At 38.1% G+C, this 15,640-nt stretch overlaps 1 protein-coding gene and 1 pseudogene across 1 annotated transcript; one reads left to right on the top strand and one right to left on the bottom strand.

The window, feature by feature from the left end:
* Positions 1-365: 365 nt before the first annotated feature.
* LOC143579271 (laccase-12-like) lies at positions 366-2,853 on the top strand. The gene is made up of 6 exons (XM_077062624.1): positions 366-831; positions 924-1,075; positions 1,167-1,411; positions 1,499-1,627; positions 1,711-2,646; positions 2,723-2,853. Exons 1-6 carry the CDS (start codon positions 721-723, stop codon positions 2,851-2,853), a joined length of 1,704 nt encoding a protein of 567 aa, XP_076918739.1. The 5' UTR covers positions 366-720.
* A 1,386-nt stretch (positions 2,854-4,239) lies between these two features.
* LOC143579275 (putative carboxylesterase 12 pseudogene) lies at positions 4,240-5,370 on the bottom strand (annotated as a pseudogene).
* Between the last annotated feature and the right edge of the window lie 10,270 nt (positions 5,371-15,640).

Raw genomic sequence — 15,640 nt, 5'->3', positions numbered from 1 at the left:
AATAATAATAATAATATTTGACCTGACTTTAATCCATCGATTAGTTATGTTCTCATCATTACACTTAGTTGAGGTTTGTTGAGGTTAACGACAATGTCAATGGTTGAATATATTCGTGGTTTTTAAGTGAAACTTTAATTTCATAATTTAACAAAGAATCGATTAATTCACACACTGACAAAGAAAGAAATAATTTTAAAAGAAAGGTACTTCATCCATGTTTGTTTGATGAGAGAAAAAAGGTTACCATAAATTTATCACAAGAGTTAGAAATCGACGTGTCGTGACAAAACTCAAGTATGAGAATATTATATACCACGAGGTACTGAAGACAAAACACATTATGAAAAACCTAACCTCTTTCTTATCTAAAAAAATTAGATTAACTAACAAAAGTTACATCTTGTCAACACGAGGGTCAACAAATTTCTGTTAAAGAAGATCATGAGGCTAATCTTAATGTAGGGCTAGTAAAATTATGAAGCAAGCATTCTTGAAAATGTGATCACATTGTAACTTAGGTGAGTGGGTGCACCAACTTGGGTTGAACTAATGAGCCATGATGCTTTTGTAGCCTGACCATCACCCATGAACCAAAACCTACTTTGCCAACCACATAACCAACTCACTTTGTCCTCATTCTTCACTATATAAACCACCTCATGCATCCCACATTTCATCACTCATTCTCCCACCAAAAACATATACTTAGCTTTACAAATGGAGCGCGCGTTTAACACTCGACACATGTTCTTCCTACTAAGCTTGTTACTTCTTTTCTCAAGTTGTTCCACTATAGCAAAGGCCAAAACTCACAACCATGATTTCGTCGTAAGAGATCTTATCTCTACTAGCATCTATATATGGTTTTGTTGTGTTAATATATAACAGATAATGCTAACTAACTTATTCGTGTTTCTAAGGTTCAAGAAACAAAAGTGAAGAGACTGTGCAAAACCCATAACTCCGTCACGGTCAACGGGCAGTTCCCAGGCCCAACCCTTGAAGTGAACAACGGTGATACGTTAGTGATACATGTTACAAACAAGGGTAGATATAATGTCACCATTCACTGGTATATAACCAACCAGATGATCTTTAAATCTTTATATATAACCTTATAAAAAGATTATTAACATTATTTATCTATGTTTGTGATTTTTAAGGCACGGTGTTAGACAATTGACGACAGCATGGGCAGATGGACCCGAGTTCATCACACAATGTCCGATTAGACCAGGAGGGAGTTACACATACCGGTTCACAATATCGGGTCAGGAGGGAACATTATGGTGGCATGCACATAGCTCATGGCTTCGAGCAACAGTTTATGGTGCCATTATTATTCATCCACAAGAAGGATACGCATACCCGTTCCCTAAGCCGCACCGTGAATCACTCATTACTCTTGGTATAATGTTTATTCACATGCAAAATACACATTTAACAAAAACTCAAAATTTACATACATAATATAATATGATGATGGTGATTATAGGTGAATGGTGGGATGCAAACCCGATTGATGTTATACGAGAAGCCACACGAACGGGTGCCGCTCCAAATGTTTCGGATGCGCATACGATTAACGGGCAACCCGGCGATCTCTATAAATGCTCTAGCCAAGGTTTGCTTATACATAAGATAATTAATATTAACTATCTTGTGTCATTTTGACAATGTTTAAGGAAATGCATTTTACGAATATAGATACGGTCAAAGTACCTGTTGACTCGGGAGAAACAATACTACTTCGGGTGATTAACGCTGCGTTAAACCAACAACTATTTGTCACAGTTGCTAGCCACAAACTAACAGTGGTGGGAGCCGACGCTTCCTATGTAAAACCCTTCACCACCCGTGTCCTCATGCTTGGACCCGGTCAAACCACCGATGTCCTCATGAAAGCCGACCAACCAACTGCCCGTTACTACATTGCTGCACGGGCTTACGCCAGTGCACAAGGTGCACCCTTCGATAACACCACAACCACCGCCATTTTGGAGTACAAAACTGCCACTTCAAAACCGATCATGCCACCACTTCCCGCATACAACGACACTGCCACCGCCACTGCCTTCACCACCAGCTTCAAAAGCCTCAGAAAACCCATTGTCCCGACTGAAATCGATCACAATCTTTTCATAACAATGGGACTTGGAATCAACCAATGCCCACCAAAAACCCGGGCCCGAAACTGTCAAGCCCCCAACGGGACCCGCTTCACCGCCAGCATGAACAACGTGTCGTTTGTACTCCCGTCAAACATTTCAATACTTGAAGCACACCACCAAGGCATACCCGGGGTTTTCACAACCGATTTCCCCGCCAACCCTCCTGTGAAGTTTGATTACACAGGTAATGTGAGTCGGGCTTTGTGGCAGCCGATTCGTGGGACCAAGGTGTATAAGATGAAATATGGATCAAGGGTCCAGATTGTGTTGCAAGGAACAAATATCTTTACAGCTGAGAACCACCCGATACATCTTCACGGATATGATTTCTATATACTCGCAGAAGGATTTGGAAACTTTAACCCGAAAACCGATACTGCTAAGTTTAACCTCGTGGACCCGCCTCTCAGAAATACAGTTAGCTTACCTGTCAAAGGATGGGCAGTTATTAGATTTGTTGCTGATAATCCAGGTAATAACAGACATGATAAATTGCCAAGTCAGCAAATAAATATGTATGTTGCTCACTTTTTCATGTATTTTGTCAGGTACCTGGATCATGCATTGTCACTTAGATATACATATCGGATGGGGTTTGGCCATGGTGTTTGTTGTAGAGGATGGACCGGGGCCGATGCAGAAACTGGAGAAACCACCGCCGGACTTACCTGTGTGTTGATGTTGATATTGATGTTGTTACTGAGATTATTCAGCATTAAATCAAGTTAAACATTAAAGTATATAGCATTGTTGTTGACTAGAATTATACGGTTATTTCTTTGTAATTGCAAATGTTGTTCTTATAATTAAACATATTGTACTTTAAACTCAGAAATATTTGTATTTGAAACATATTGTACTAGCTATATGATCTTCAAGATTTCATTTGCGTTGTGAAAATCTATTGCCGATACCGATCAAGCATTTTATCAAACAGTTGGCGTGCAAAATCAATGTATCCCAATCTTGCACCACTCGAAACAATTGTTTGAATTTGAATTTAGGATACATATATTAAATCTAAAAATATAGAGGTGATGCTTTAGGATGTAGTTTAAAAAGTTATTATATGTATGATGCTTTAGGATGTAAGTTTAAAAAGCTGTATCTGTTAATGTGAAATAAGACCCGACCCAGCTAGGCTCAGCTAGGCTCAATGTTTCACAATTACAATAATCAGATAAAAACATAATTTTATGAATGTTACAACATTATAGTTTCTTATAAGTTAATAAAAAAATGCGAGATATATTTCATTAAATATATTTGTATAAAGATTATTTCATACTCTCGAACACTATTCCATGTACAAAAAGGAAAAAAAAACATAAAAATGTATGTTTAAGTAAAATTTGTACCAATAGAGGATAAATATTGACATGTCTTTAGTATAATGTTTTTGTGTTTTCTAGTTCAATTTGTATGAAACAATCTGCAAGCCATGACATATAAACATACTCGAAGCCTGTATTAACGTGTGTGCAACACACGATAACCGGCTCATCCATCCAAGTGGAATTAGACGTGTGTGCATAACACACAACATATTCCCCTATTTAAATCGGACTTGTTCACCTCTATATAAAAGAAAATGAAAATAAAATCAAAACTTAATTTTGAGAAAAAATAAAAGTTTAAAACGTCCAATATTTATGGCCCATCTGACAATTGAGCTACCCAATACGGAGCATCTCAACATAATTTCTAACACACAAAATACATAATATCGTGATTTAATATCATCATGTCAAAAGCTATGTTGTGATTTAACTAGCAAGAAACAATTAAAACGTTAAGTTATTATCAAGTAAGTAGGGGGCTTTAACTAGCACGCCCTTCAATTAGCACGTTGTTAGTTAATTACATTAGGCTAGATATTAAAAAGAAAAAGAAAAAGAATGAAAAGATATGATTGGTTGTAACTTGTAAGTACGGTGGACATGGACCAACTTGTTATTTGTGTTTCACGCCGTTGAGAGGACAGCACTTAAGCCGATGGCACCCCATTTGGCCATTTGCTTCATGCGAGCCGTGTGCCATCATGCCCATGGAGTATTGATGGCGCCTACACAACTTGGTAGTCTTAAGCAATTGATAATATAAATTTATTGAACAAAAACAATGAAAACGAAGGTGATTAATGAAGATCTAAATCTTCCAAGAAACACGATAACATCGAGTTATTGATGAAGGCACAAATTTTCCTACGCAAAGTACAAGCACTTTCAGCAGAAGGGCTAAAGAGGAAATAAACATGGCCTACCCCTTTATCATCAACCACCTCTATATCTCCCTTCCACCCACTTTTGACCAAAATATCCCTATAATACAAACCCCTATTCCTCAAAAAATCACTCTCAGCAACACAAACAAGTACCCTGGAGCATCCAAGATCCGACACTCTCGGATCCTTCCCCGGGTTAATCAGCGGGTCATCCAACCCACTTGTCCCCGGGTGGACAAACATCCATATATCATTCACTGTCGCTATCCACGGGTGGTCATCCGACTCCGAACCGACCCATTCCTTCCCCCAAAAATACGGGTGGAGCATTTTAAGATTTAGTTTCGCGTTTGGGTTTGAATATTCTGACCCGACCCGGATTGCCATGTGATGGGCGATATTGGCACCAGCACTGTCTCCGGCGAAAACCACGTTTCCGAAATCCGGGTATTCGTTAAGCCATGGATCCGACCCGTTTCCGGCAGCGTGTAACCCGACCCACTTGATAGCTTCCCACGAGTCATCGAAGCAGGTTGGTACCGGGTGGTCCGGCGCCGTCCGGTAGTCGACGGAGACCACGACGGCGTTGGATTCCGAGGCGATGAGGTTTGAGAAGCTGTGGTAGATCGGAGAGGCGGCGGTGTCGATGATGAAGGCGCCGCCGTGGAAGAATATTACAAGTGGGAGTTTGGAATTGGGGGTTTTGGGGATGTAGATTCTGACGGAGAGATGGGTGTCCGGTGAGATAACGACGTCTTTGGATTGGACGCCGGAAAGAGGGTCTTCGCCGGCGGGAACGGTGGTGGTTCCGCCGAGTTTTTGGTAGCGGCCGGTTTTGTAGACTCGGATTAAACCGGGGATTTCTTTGATTATTATTTGTTCGGGTGATGATGATGGATCCATTTGGGGAAACTGGGTGGGGATTTAATCAATTTATATTGGATCGTATATTTTAAATAATCAATTCTTTTATCCTTTTCTATTGATTAATAATAATAATAATAATAATAATAATAATAATAATAATAATAATAATATTAGCATGCTAATTTATGCTGGACACGTGCACATATCTTGGTCACCACGTATCATTTTTCTTCTTTCTTTCCATTAATCAATTTTGCTTTAATCCACTTGAAAGCTAGAAATTGACAATCCATTGAATTTTCTTTAGGGTTTAATGCATGCTAATGCATTAGTATTAGATCCCAAACGTTATGAAGAGTTAGAATGTGAAAAACAAATTAACGTCCTTGAAACTTTATTTACATAAAATTTACAAATCTTTTCGAATTGTGGCTTGTTAACTTAGGGTGTTCACGGCTCGGTTTGCACTTTTTAGGTTAAACAGTTGGTAATCATTTTTTGTTATAGAAAATAGAAACCGAACAGCTGAAATTTAAAAATAAACCGAACTTTATATCTATTGATGGTTTGATTTCACAGTTTGGTTTAATTGCTTCATTGGACCGTAAGTTATCAATTTCGTTTTTAAAATTGGGCTTTGTAAAAAAATAATATAGTAACACTGTGTTCTAGAGTCTCATTTAACGAGGGGAGGGGAAGGAGAAGAAAATGTTAAAATATCATGTTCCAGAGTTTTTTTAAGGAGAGAATGGGAGGGGAGGGAAAATACTAGAAAATTTAAACATATATTCATCCTCCCAAATTGAAGAGATTAGGAGAGAAAATCTTTTTAATTACTAAATTACCCTTAAAACTAATTTTATTTTAATTTTACTTAAAGGGTATGATAGTAAAACTATAACTTTCTTTTTTTTTCCTCTCAACTTGGGAACACATGAAATATGTAAATTCCTTGATTTTCTTTTCCTTTTCATTAAACTCAGGAACACAAAAAAAAAAATTTTCGTCTCCTTTCTTTTATCTCCTAATTTCCTTCCCCTCCCCTCGTTAAATGTGACTCTGGAACACAGCGTGTGTAATGACCATTTGAAAAGGGCTTAACCACACTATAAAGTACGCATTTACATCCATCACCTGTAGACTGTAACTCACTAGAACATGTGTAACCATAATTTGATAAAGAGGCTAGGCCACAATTATTATGTGATTATTATTTTACATTTTACGTTTTCCTATTCTTATTTTATAAAACTTACTTTAATTATTTCCATTTCAAATAAAATTAAATAAACACAAATTGTTAAGTTAGATAAAAAAACAGATTAAAGAAAAATTTATTTGTTAAAGTAAAAAAGTAGTGCGTTCAACGAAATTTGTGTAGTGTGAAGAAATAGTCCAAACTGATCATTGGTTTGGTTTTATGGTTTTTATTATATTACCTTTCGACCAATCAGCCTGATTTAAAACTTTCAAATCGTAATGAATTGTTTGGTTTACGGTTTTACAAATTTCAAACCATATAACCGGACCGTATAAGTTGAGTGACGTTATAAAATACGAGTGTTACTCTAAATTTGACATAACTATGGTCAATAGTAACTTAAGTGGGTAGGTAAATTAACACATGTCTTCAGTTACAAGTTTTTATGAAAAAATTTTCATCTCAAGATCGAATATTATTATGTTTTTATAACAGTTAATTGTTTGCAAGTTTATAGGATAATCAATTGCAAGTTCATAGGATAATCAAACTGGAGGTAAGCTTCACAAAGAAAGTTGGAAAATGGAATGGGTTGTCATTTGCTACATATTCCTCCATGCTATTTTGTAATTTCAATTTGCTACCTTTCTTAAAAAAAATATATATTTTACACTAATTTGAGATCTATGTATTACACGGGTAATTAATGAAAATTTTAATATTTAACATTAAGCAAAATACAATTAATAACAAAATTGTCATATATTGCTAATACAATTACAAATTACATTAAAATTACAAGAATTAAAAAAAAAAACATTACCCACGTATTTTATAATAAGAAAAAATTTTCTTGTACACAATAGTTGACCAGGTGCAAATTTTGTCTTAGGTCTAAATTACCATATGTATATTGTGATTAAATTAAAAATATAAAAATAATTCAAATTTATAGGAAACAATCCTGGTAAATGTTAGGGCATAGAAATTATGCTAAGGATCCTCAATCATTGAATAGTTTATGCATCACTTATCCTTGTGATATGTTTTAGATTATAAAGGATCAAGGATTCTTGGTATTATCTGTATACTAATAATTGTGTTTGAATGGTATTGTGTTTGAATGGTATTGTGTTTAATAGATATAACGGCTTAAAGACTAAGTCATCCTATTCTTGCGCTCCCACACGTGGTCAAGAGAGAAGAAACGGCTAGTGGAGAAGATGACGTGATTATAGGAAATATAGTTAGATATTATTTTGTATATAATTGAGTTATTGATCAACTAGGAACACACGTACACTCATTAGCTGATATTCGCATACACATTAGCTCAATTATCTATAGTCACACACTTAGCTTTATTATTCGTTGATCATGAACTCCACCCATTGTAACCCGATTTTGATATTAATAAAGTGGTGATAGACGGTTTGTCATCACCCGGGGTTTTTTTCCTTTGATCTAATCGAGATCAATGGGTTTTCATCTCAACAAATCACGGTGTTCATCTCCATTTTGTTCATATATTCATTATTATCACCATAGCACTAATCCTCACTAAACGAATTTGGATACATTATCCTTAGTTGATTTTTGTCATAAATAATTTGGCGCCCACCGTGGGAAAATTGGTGCTATAATCTAGAAAATACCCAATCAATTTTCAACCTTTTCTATCAATACCACTCTTAATGGCCTCTCAACAATCTTCTGCTTCATCAACCATGCCCTCATCCGTTTCTCAATTATCAAGGACCTTGCCACCGATGCCTCCCCCGCGGCAGCAGCTCCAAGGAAAACCACAGCTGGAAACAAGACCCAACTACCACTCTTGCAGAGCTCGAAAGCGTCTGCTGCCACTTCGGTGGTCAATACTAACAATGATGTTTCTGTTATGTTTTCACAGGTCAAAGCATACATGGAGCAACAGAGCATGACTAACCAAAGGATCCTTCGAGAGATAGAAGACTTGAAAAAGACTAAGAGACCGGTAGAGGATCAAACTCCTCTGATGCCTAGGATGATAGATTTTAACACTCCAGCACCCTTAGCTCAACCTACTCAAGGACCATCCATCCTCCAACCGGGAGCCATGAATCTACAGACTCACGGACCCTCAATTTTCCAGCAAGGATCATCTATCCTTAACCCGGGCTTCATGGGTCAACAGGTTCAAGGATCCTCAACTTTTCAACAAGGATCATCCATCCTTTAGTTAGGATCAGTGGTTCAGCAGACACAAGGATCCTCGATCTTTCAGCAAGGATCATCGATCCTTCAACCAGGATCCTCTGGGTTATGCTACCAAGGATCCTATAACTTCCAGCCTCAAGGATCCTTCCTCCAGAATCAAGGATCCTCCGAAATTCAGCATCAAAGATCTTCGGAAGTTCATGAAGGAGATATTATCCCCATGCAGACTATCGCTATTGGTGGACCAACTCCTGTAGCAGACACTTCGTACCCCAGATACTCTTCTGGAATACCAACCTTCACCCAACAAGGAGGTAACACACACGATCCTATATCATTAAATGCTAACCGTGGTTCCATGCATGATGCATGTATTAACCAAGCTATGGCTAAGGAACTGCAAAAGATCAAGGATATGATATCCAGTGTACCAGGGGTGGTCCTGCCGATTCTTGAGATACCTGAAGGGAGTCACAAATTATCCAGATTTGCTCCACCTATCTGTGATGCCGAAATACCAAAGCGGTTTCAGACCCCCAACATGAGACTTATGACGGGACCACTGATCCTGAAGAACATGTCGCTCAATATAGGGAAAGGATGGAAATCAATCCAATTCCTGAGAGGCTCAAGGAGGCTTGTTTGTGCAAGGGTTTTGGATCCACTCTAACAGGATCTGCGCTCAAATGGCTGCTAAGTCTCTCTCCTTACTCTGTTACATCATTTTCTCATTTAGTTAACTTTTTCAACAGTCAATTCTCCCGTAGTGGGAAATTTAGAAAGTTAACTAGTGATCTATACCGAGTTATCCAACCTAATGATGAATCCCTTAGGGATTTTGTTACAAGGTTTGGCAGGGAAGCTTTGGAAATCCCCAATCTTGATATGGCTACTATTATTGAAGCATTCAAGATGGGACTTCAGAGGGGCTCCCCCTCTTATGATGATCTTGTGATGACTCTTTGCAGGTATTTAGATGAAGTAAGGAACAGAGCATTAAAGTTCATACGGCTAGAAGAAGACAAAAGGATCCAAGAATGGTTGGGGGCTCAAACGAAGCAAGAATCCCCTGACAAAAAGCAAGGATCCTCGTTCAGAGACAATAACTCTAAGCCATACTCCAAATTCAACAATCAAAATGTTCGAGCGGTTGAAGAAGGAGATGATGATGAAGATTACCCCAGCATATCAGAATATTGCTTCTCTGTGGATACTCATGGCTTGATTTGTGCCATGAAGGATCTAGGAGAGAAGGCAAGTGTTTTGGATAGAAATCTGCTAAGGATAATGTATCCAAATTCGTTTAGTGAGGATTAGTGCTAAGGTGATAAAAACAAGTATGTATCGATTGCAAACGCAAACAAAAGGATTTGTGACGAGGAAAAGCCCTTGATCTGGTTCGGATCCCCGGCACAAAAACCCCGGGTGATGACAAATCTTCTATTACCACTTTATTAATCAAAAAGGGTGGTACAAAGGTTGGAGTTGTTGATCAACTGATACAATGAATACTATGTGTGTGTGATTACAGATAACTTAGCAGCTAGGTATGTGTGAACGTGTCCTCTAACGTTGATCACAACTTGATATATATAGAAAAAGAACCAATAACTAACTAACAACTAAGTCCTATAAACTCGCTAGTCTTCCACTCTTCACCATCGTGCTCTTTGACCACGTGCTAATAGACATTTAGTAACGAATTAAATGGTGGACTAGGTCTAGGAGTCGTTGTTGATATTTAAACATCGGTCTTCATACAAAATTCATCCATTAATAGTTATATTGACTAAGGATCCTGGATCCAGACTTCAGCTAGAGAATTCTCCACGAGGATAATTGGTCTAAGCACCTCTTCAAGGATAACATATCTTGTCTTTAGTACTCAGTAATCAATCTTATCATCTTCCTGCTTCTTGCTTCAACTTATTCTTCAATCTCGATCATGTGCTACAGATGCCTTGTAGTGGGACGTACGGTAGACTGGATCATAAAGTTGTTTATACCTGACTAACACATCACCATACTAAACGCAATCATTAGTAAACAAATAATACCGAGGATCATTGATCCTTCATAGCCTAATACATATCTTAAGGATAATCTATCCATAAGATAGTTAAGGATTAAGGATCCTCAACATAAAATTCATGCCCTAACAGCAAGGTGGCCCCGAAAGAACGAGATGTCAACGACCTTCAGAGACAAATCCAAATGGTGTGCTTTTGATGTGCGAATATATATATAAATAATAATAACGAATCGCAACTAAGCTTTAAAAAAAACCAAACAATCTATCCTAGTTCACACAAACGGAAAGTGTACCAGTCGCGTATAGCAAAGATCAGGAAAGTCCGGATATCGAACTCGAAGACACGTGAGAACAGCTCAGATTATAAACCCTAATCCAAGTCCTACCTAATAATATTTAATTGGTTTTATTATTTTTTTAATTTTATTTTAATTAATTTAACTAACTTACTTAACTTAACGAAACTAACGAGAAAACTTAATGGGACTTAACAGTGCTAACGAAGATCTCAAATATGATGAAGCGGAACCACCTAGGTAAGGTATCTTAACGACTATCAACGACGCTCGGGTGACAACGAACACATAAAACCGGGTCCTAATGATTATCTAACTAGAAAATTATAAGGGAAAATAGCCCCCCCCCCCCACTGTCAGTTTTACTAAAGACCCCTAAAAACGTCTAGAAAGAATGATAAAAGCACGGTTGATTTTCTAAGTACCCTAATGATTTATTACTTGGTCCGTATCAAAATCACAAATTCCTCTAAGGCTCGTAATCCTAACAAACCTAGGCAATAAGGGGTAATTCAATATTAAAGATTAAATAACTCGATTTACAAATTAACCTAATCAACGGCTAGAAAACCGCACGTGGTCTCGCAACGGCTAACTAAATCGACTAGACCAAAAAACGATAAACCAACTCCTAATGTCTTGGTCTAACTAAAAGGAGATGAACTACTGAGATAAACACCTCTAACCAATCAAACCCTACGGTGACATCTACCGCAAACAACCAAAAACACCAAGTATTCGTCTAACATGCAATCCAAAACCAAACACGAAACTAATTCATGTCAAGATAAATAAAACGGGGTTTAATTAATATAATAATGAACAACTCAATAGCAATCATAGAATAAAATTATAATAATATGAACTTGACAATAGAAAATCAATTATATATTCGCTACTCAGCCCGAAACAATTATCAACACACCGTCAATCAACCAAACCTAGGTAGTTCTAATGATTTAGCTACTCATAATCATTAAAACAAAAACAAAAGTCTTATTAATAGAGTTCATCGTTGAAAGTATAAAACTTAAATTAATGTCAAGAATATAAAAGACAAACCGAATAATGCTTCAAACCAAATATTAAACTCCAAGAATCTTCTTTGCCTTTAATCTCTTTTTCTGCCTTGATGTATATACTGATGTGTACCCCAGCACCAAGAATAATATTCCACTCTTCTGCCGTCAAACCTAATAATCAATGATTCCTCTATGTTCTTTTTTTTCTCCTTTTTTCTATATTCGTTTTGGGGGGGGGGGGGGGGTTAACTTAACTGCACCGAATCCCTCTCATTGCAGCCCTATAGTCTATCATAATTGGCCCAAAAGATCTAGCCCAATGTAAATCCTCAATTCATTTATTTACTTTAAAGCCCACGATTTACTTTGCTGCATATGCTCTCTAGCTCCATATCTCCATTAGCTGCCACCATATGTATTAATTTAATCTTCACAAAATTATGTGACTCAAATTTTAGTTTATATTATTATAATATTTTCTTTCTTGTATTTTCCAAAAAACATAAGTTTACATATTATTATTATTATTATTATTATTATTATTCACTCGTTGGCTCAAGTTTAGTTAAATAACTCAACTTAGCTCATTGTTTTATGAAACCAACAAAATTCAAGTTATGAGCCACTTACAAGTATTATTCAATAAAAAACCAACTCAAAAACTACTAAAAAGTATAGGATATATATATATATATATATATATATATATATATATATATATATATATATATATATATATTTTAGAGCACATCAGCTTTCCATGAGGATTTTGGCCAATGACGGACGATTGCATCGGCTTAAGGAGGGAAATTGGTTACCTCCTAAGCAAGGGCCATTTGATGGAACAGTTGGGAAGAAAAAGGTCGAGGATCCAGGATCCTGAAGAGGTTCCTCAAAAAGCAACTCCGCCTCCACCAGACGCTCAAGTGATCAACTTCATTTCCGGTGGCTCAGACATATGTGGAACTTCCTTCTCCGCAGCTAAGAGGCTCGCCAAGGAGACCAAGTTGGATAACGGGGAACGACCGGTTATTGTTAGGGCACGGAAATTTGGCACTATGGATACGTTATCCTGACATATGTTCTAGGATCAGTTATCGTTAGACAGATCCTGTCAGGATCAAGGATCCTCAGTAATTGGTATTATTAACAATTGTTTCTTGTGTGCAGGTTGTTATTTAATAAGTTCAGCGGCACCAAGACTTATTCTACCGGATATCTCGCTATTGGACTTGTCAAACACGTGGTCAAAGTCGTGGATGAAGATAGTGGGAAGATGGCGGATTTATAGGACTTCTTGTTGAGGCAAAAATAGTTGAGTACTGAGGTTATGTTATCCTTGAAGACGTGTCTGGATCAATTATCCTTCTGAAGAGTTCCAGAGCTATATATAACGGCTCCAAGGACAAAGTCTGCCTAAACTTTCGCTACAACACTCCTTTATGCACGTAGTCAAAGATATGGAGTGGCTAGTGGAGGAGTTGCAGATTTTTAGGACCTATTTGTTAGTTAGTTATTATTTCTTTTTTTATATACTGAGATTATGATCGATTAGGAGACACATTCACACATGTACCATCACACACACTCTAGAGCAGAAACAATTACTCTCTCTACTCACTAGCTTATTATTGTAATCTCGATCATATACTCCACAAAGATTGTAATACCTTTTACCATTAATAAACTTGATGGTGATAGTTTTCACCGTCCGAGGGTTTTTTGTGCCGGAGATCACGATAATCACATACTCATCGACCAAAGGTTACCTTGTTGATCCTTGACCGAAAGGACTTAATCAACGATTACTTAGTTAATCCTTGATTGAAGAGATTCGACCAAAGATTACCTTGATAAGTTTTGACCGAAGTAAGACTATCTTGGTTAAGGGCTTTTTCCCTCGTGATCAAACCTTTGTGTTCACCAATATTACGATTGCACACTTTTCATTATCGAGTTAGCACCTTACCTCACTTAACAGATTTGGATACTTGATCCTTAGTAGATTTTTGTCCAAAATAATTTGGCGCCCACCGTGGGGCGATTGGTGCTATAATCCATATTATTCCTATCATTCTCAAATTTTTCATACCCATATCACTATCAATGGCCTCTCAATAAACCTCTGCTTCATCAACCATGCCGGCTATGGTTCCTCTCTCATCAAGGACTTTGCCACCGATGCCTCCGCCAATTACGGGAACGCAACGGCCTGCTGCTGCCGGGAGCAAGACGCAACTACCAGTCTTCTAGAGCTCAAAAACCGCTGCTGCTGTCCCGGTGGTTAATACTAACAGTGATGTTTCATCTATGTTTTCGCAGGTTAAAGCATACATGGAGCAGCAGAACAAGACCAACCAGAGGATCCTCCGTGAGATAGAAGATCTCAAGAAGAACAAGAGGCCAGCAGAGGATCTCACCCCCTGATGCCAAGGATGCTAGATTTCACCAGTCCAGAATCCATGGCTCAATTCTCACAAGGATCATCTATCCTTCAACAAGGGTCCATGGGTCAACAGGCCCAAGGATCCTCGCTATTTCAGCAAGGATCATCTATCCTTCAGTAGAGTTCCACGGGTCAACAGGCTCAAGGATTCTCGTTAGATCCGCCAAGGTCGACTAATCTCCAACAAGGATCCATGGCTCAGCAGAATCAAGGATCCTCACATTATCGCAAAGGATCAACCACCCTTCCACAAGGATCCTATGGTGCCAAACCTCAAGGATCTCTCATTCGGAATCAAGGATCCTTCTTTCCGAATCAAGGACCTCAGAAGTCCAACATCAACGATCCTCCGAAGTCCACGAAGGAGACATAATCCCCATGCAAACCATAGCCTCTGGAGGACCAACTCTTATCGCAGACTCCTCTTACCCCATCTACTCATCCGAGATACCAACCTTCACTCAGCAAAGAGGTAACTTGTACGATCCTTTACCCTTAGATGCTAACCGTGGTTTCATGCAGGATGCAGGTATCAACCAAGCTATGACCAAGGAGCCGCATAAGCTCAAGGATATGATATCTTGTGTTCCCGGAGTCATAAGACCAATCCCCGAGATACCTAAGGGAAGCCACAAAGTATCCAGATTTGCTCCACCTATCTGTGATGCTGAAATCCCGAAGCGTTTCCAGACTCCGAATATGAAAACTTATGACGGGACCACTGATCCTGAAGAACATGTAGCACAGTATAGGGAAAGGATGGAGATCAATCCTATTCCGGAGAGACTCAAAGAAGCTTGTCTGTGCAAAGGCTTTGGATCCACACTAACGGGAGCCGCTCTAAAATGGCTGCTAAGTCTTCGTCCTTTTTCAATTACTTCTTTCTCTCACTTAGTTAACTTATCTAACACTCAATTTTCCTGTAGTCGGAAATTTGAGAGGTTAACCAGTGATTTATATCGTGTTGTCCAACCTAGTGATGAATCCCTTAGGGATTTCGCTACCAGGTTCGGCAAAGAAGCTCTAGAAATCCCAAATCTTGACATGACTACTGCTGTTGAAGCATTCAAGATGGGAATTCAGAAGAGCTCCCCCTTTTATGATGATTTAGTGATGACTCCATGTAGGACATTAGATGAAGTCAGAAACAGGGAATTAAGATACATCCGGTTGGAAGAAGAC

This window comes from Bidens hawaiensis, unplaced genomic scaffold, assembly GCF_021521415.1.
Source record: "Bidens hawaiensis isolate Kalapana, Puna unplaced genomic scaffold, B.hawaiensis_p1.1 tig00029644_1, whole genome shotgun sequence".
In the NCBI taxonomy this organism is placed as follows: domain Eukaryota; kingdom Viridiplantae; phylum Streptophyta; class Magnoliopsida; order Asterales; family Asteraceae; genus Bidens; species Bidens hawaiensis.
The sequence above is the reverse complement of the archived record's forward strand: the minus strand, read 5'-3'. Positions and strand labels throughout refer to the sequence as shown.

Bases quoted from the DNA above. Each gene is read 5' to 3' on its own strand.
- LOC143579271 (XM_077062624.1), top strand. From the start codon at position 721: ATGGAGCGCGCGTTTAACACTCGACACATGTTCTTCCTACTAAGCTTG. The intron at 1,076-1,166 runs GTATATAACCAA...GTGATTTTTAAG, and splicing joins TATAATGTCACCATTCACTG to GCACGGTGTTAGACAATTGA. The intron at 1,412-1,498 runs GTATAATGTTTA...TGGTGATTATAG, and splicing joins TGAATCACTCATTACTCTTG to GTGAATGGTGGGATGCAAAC.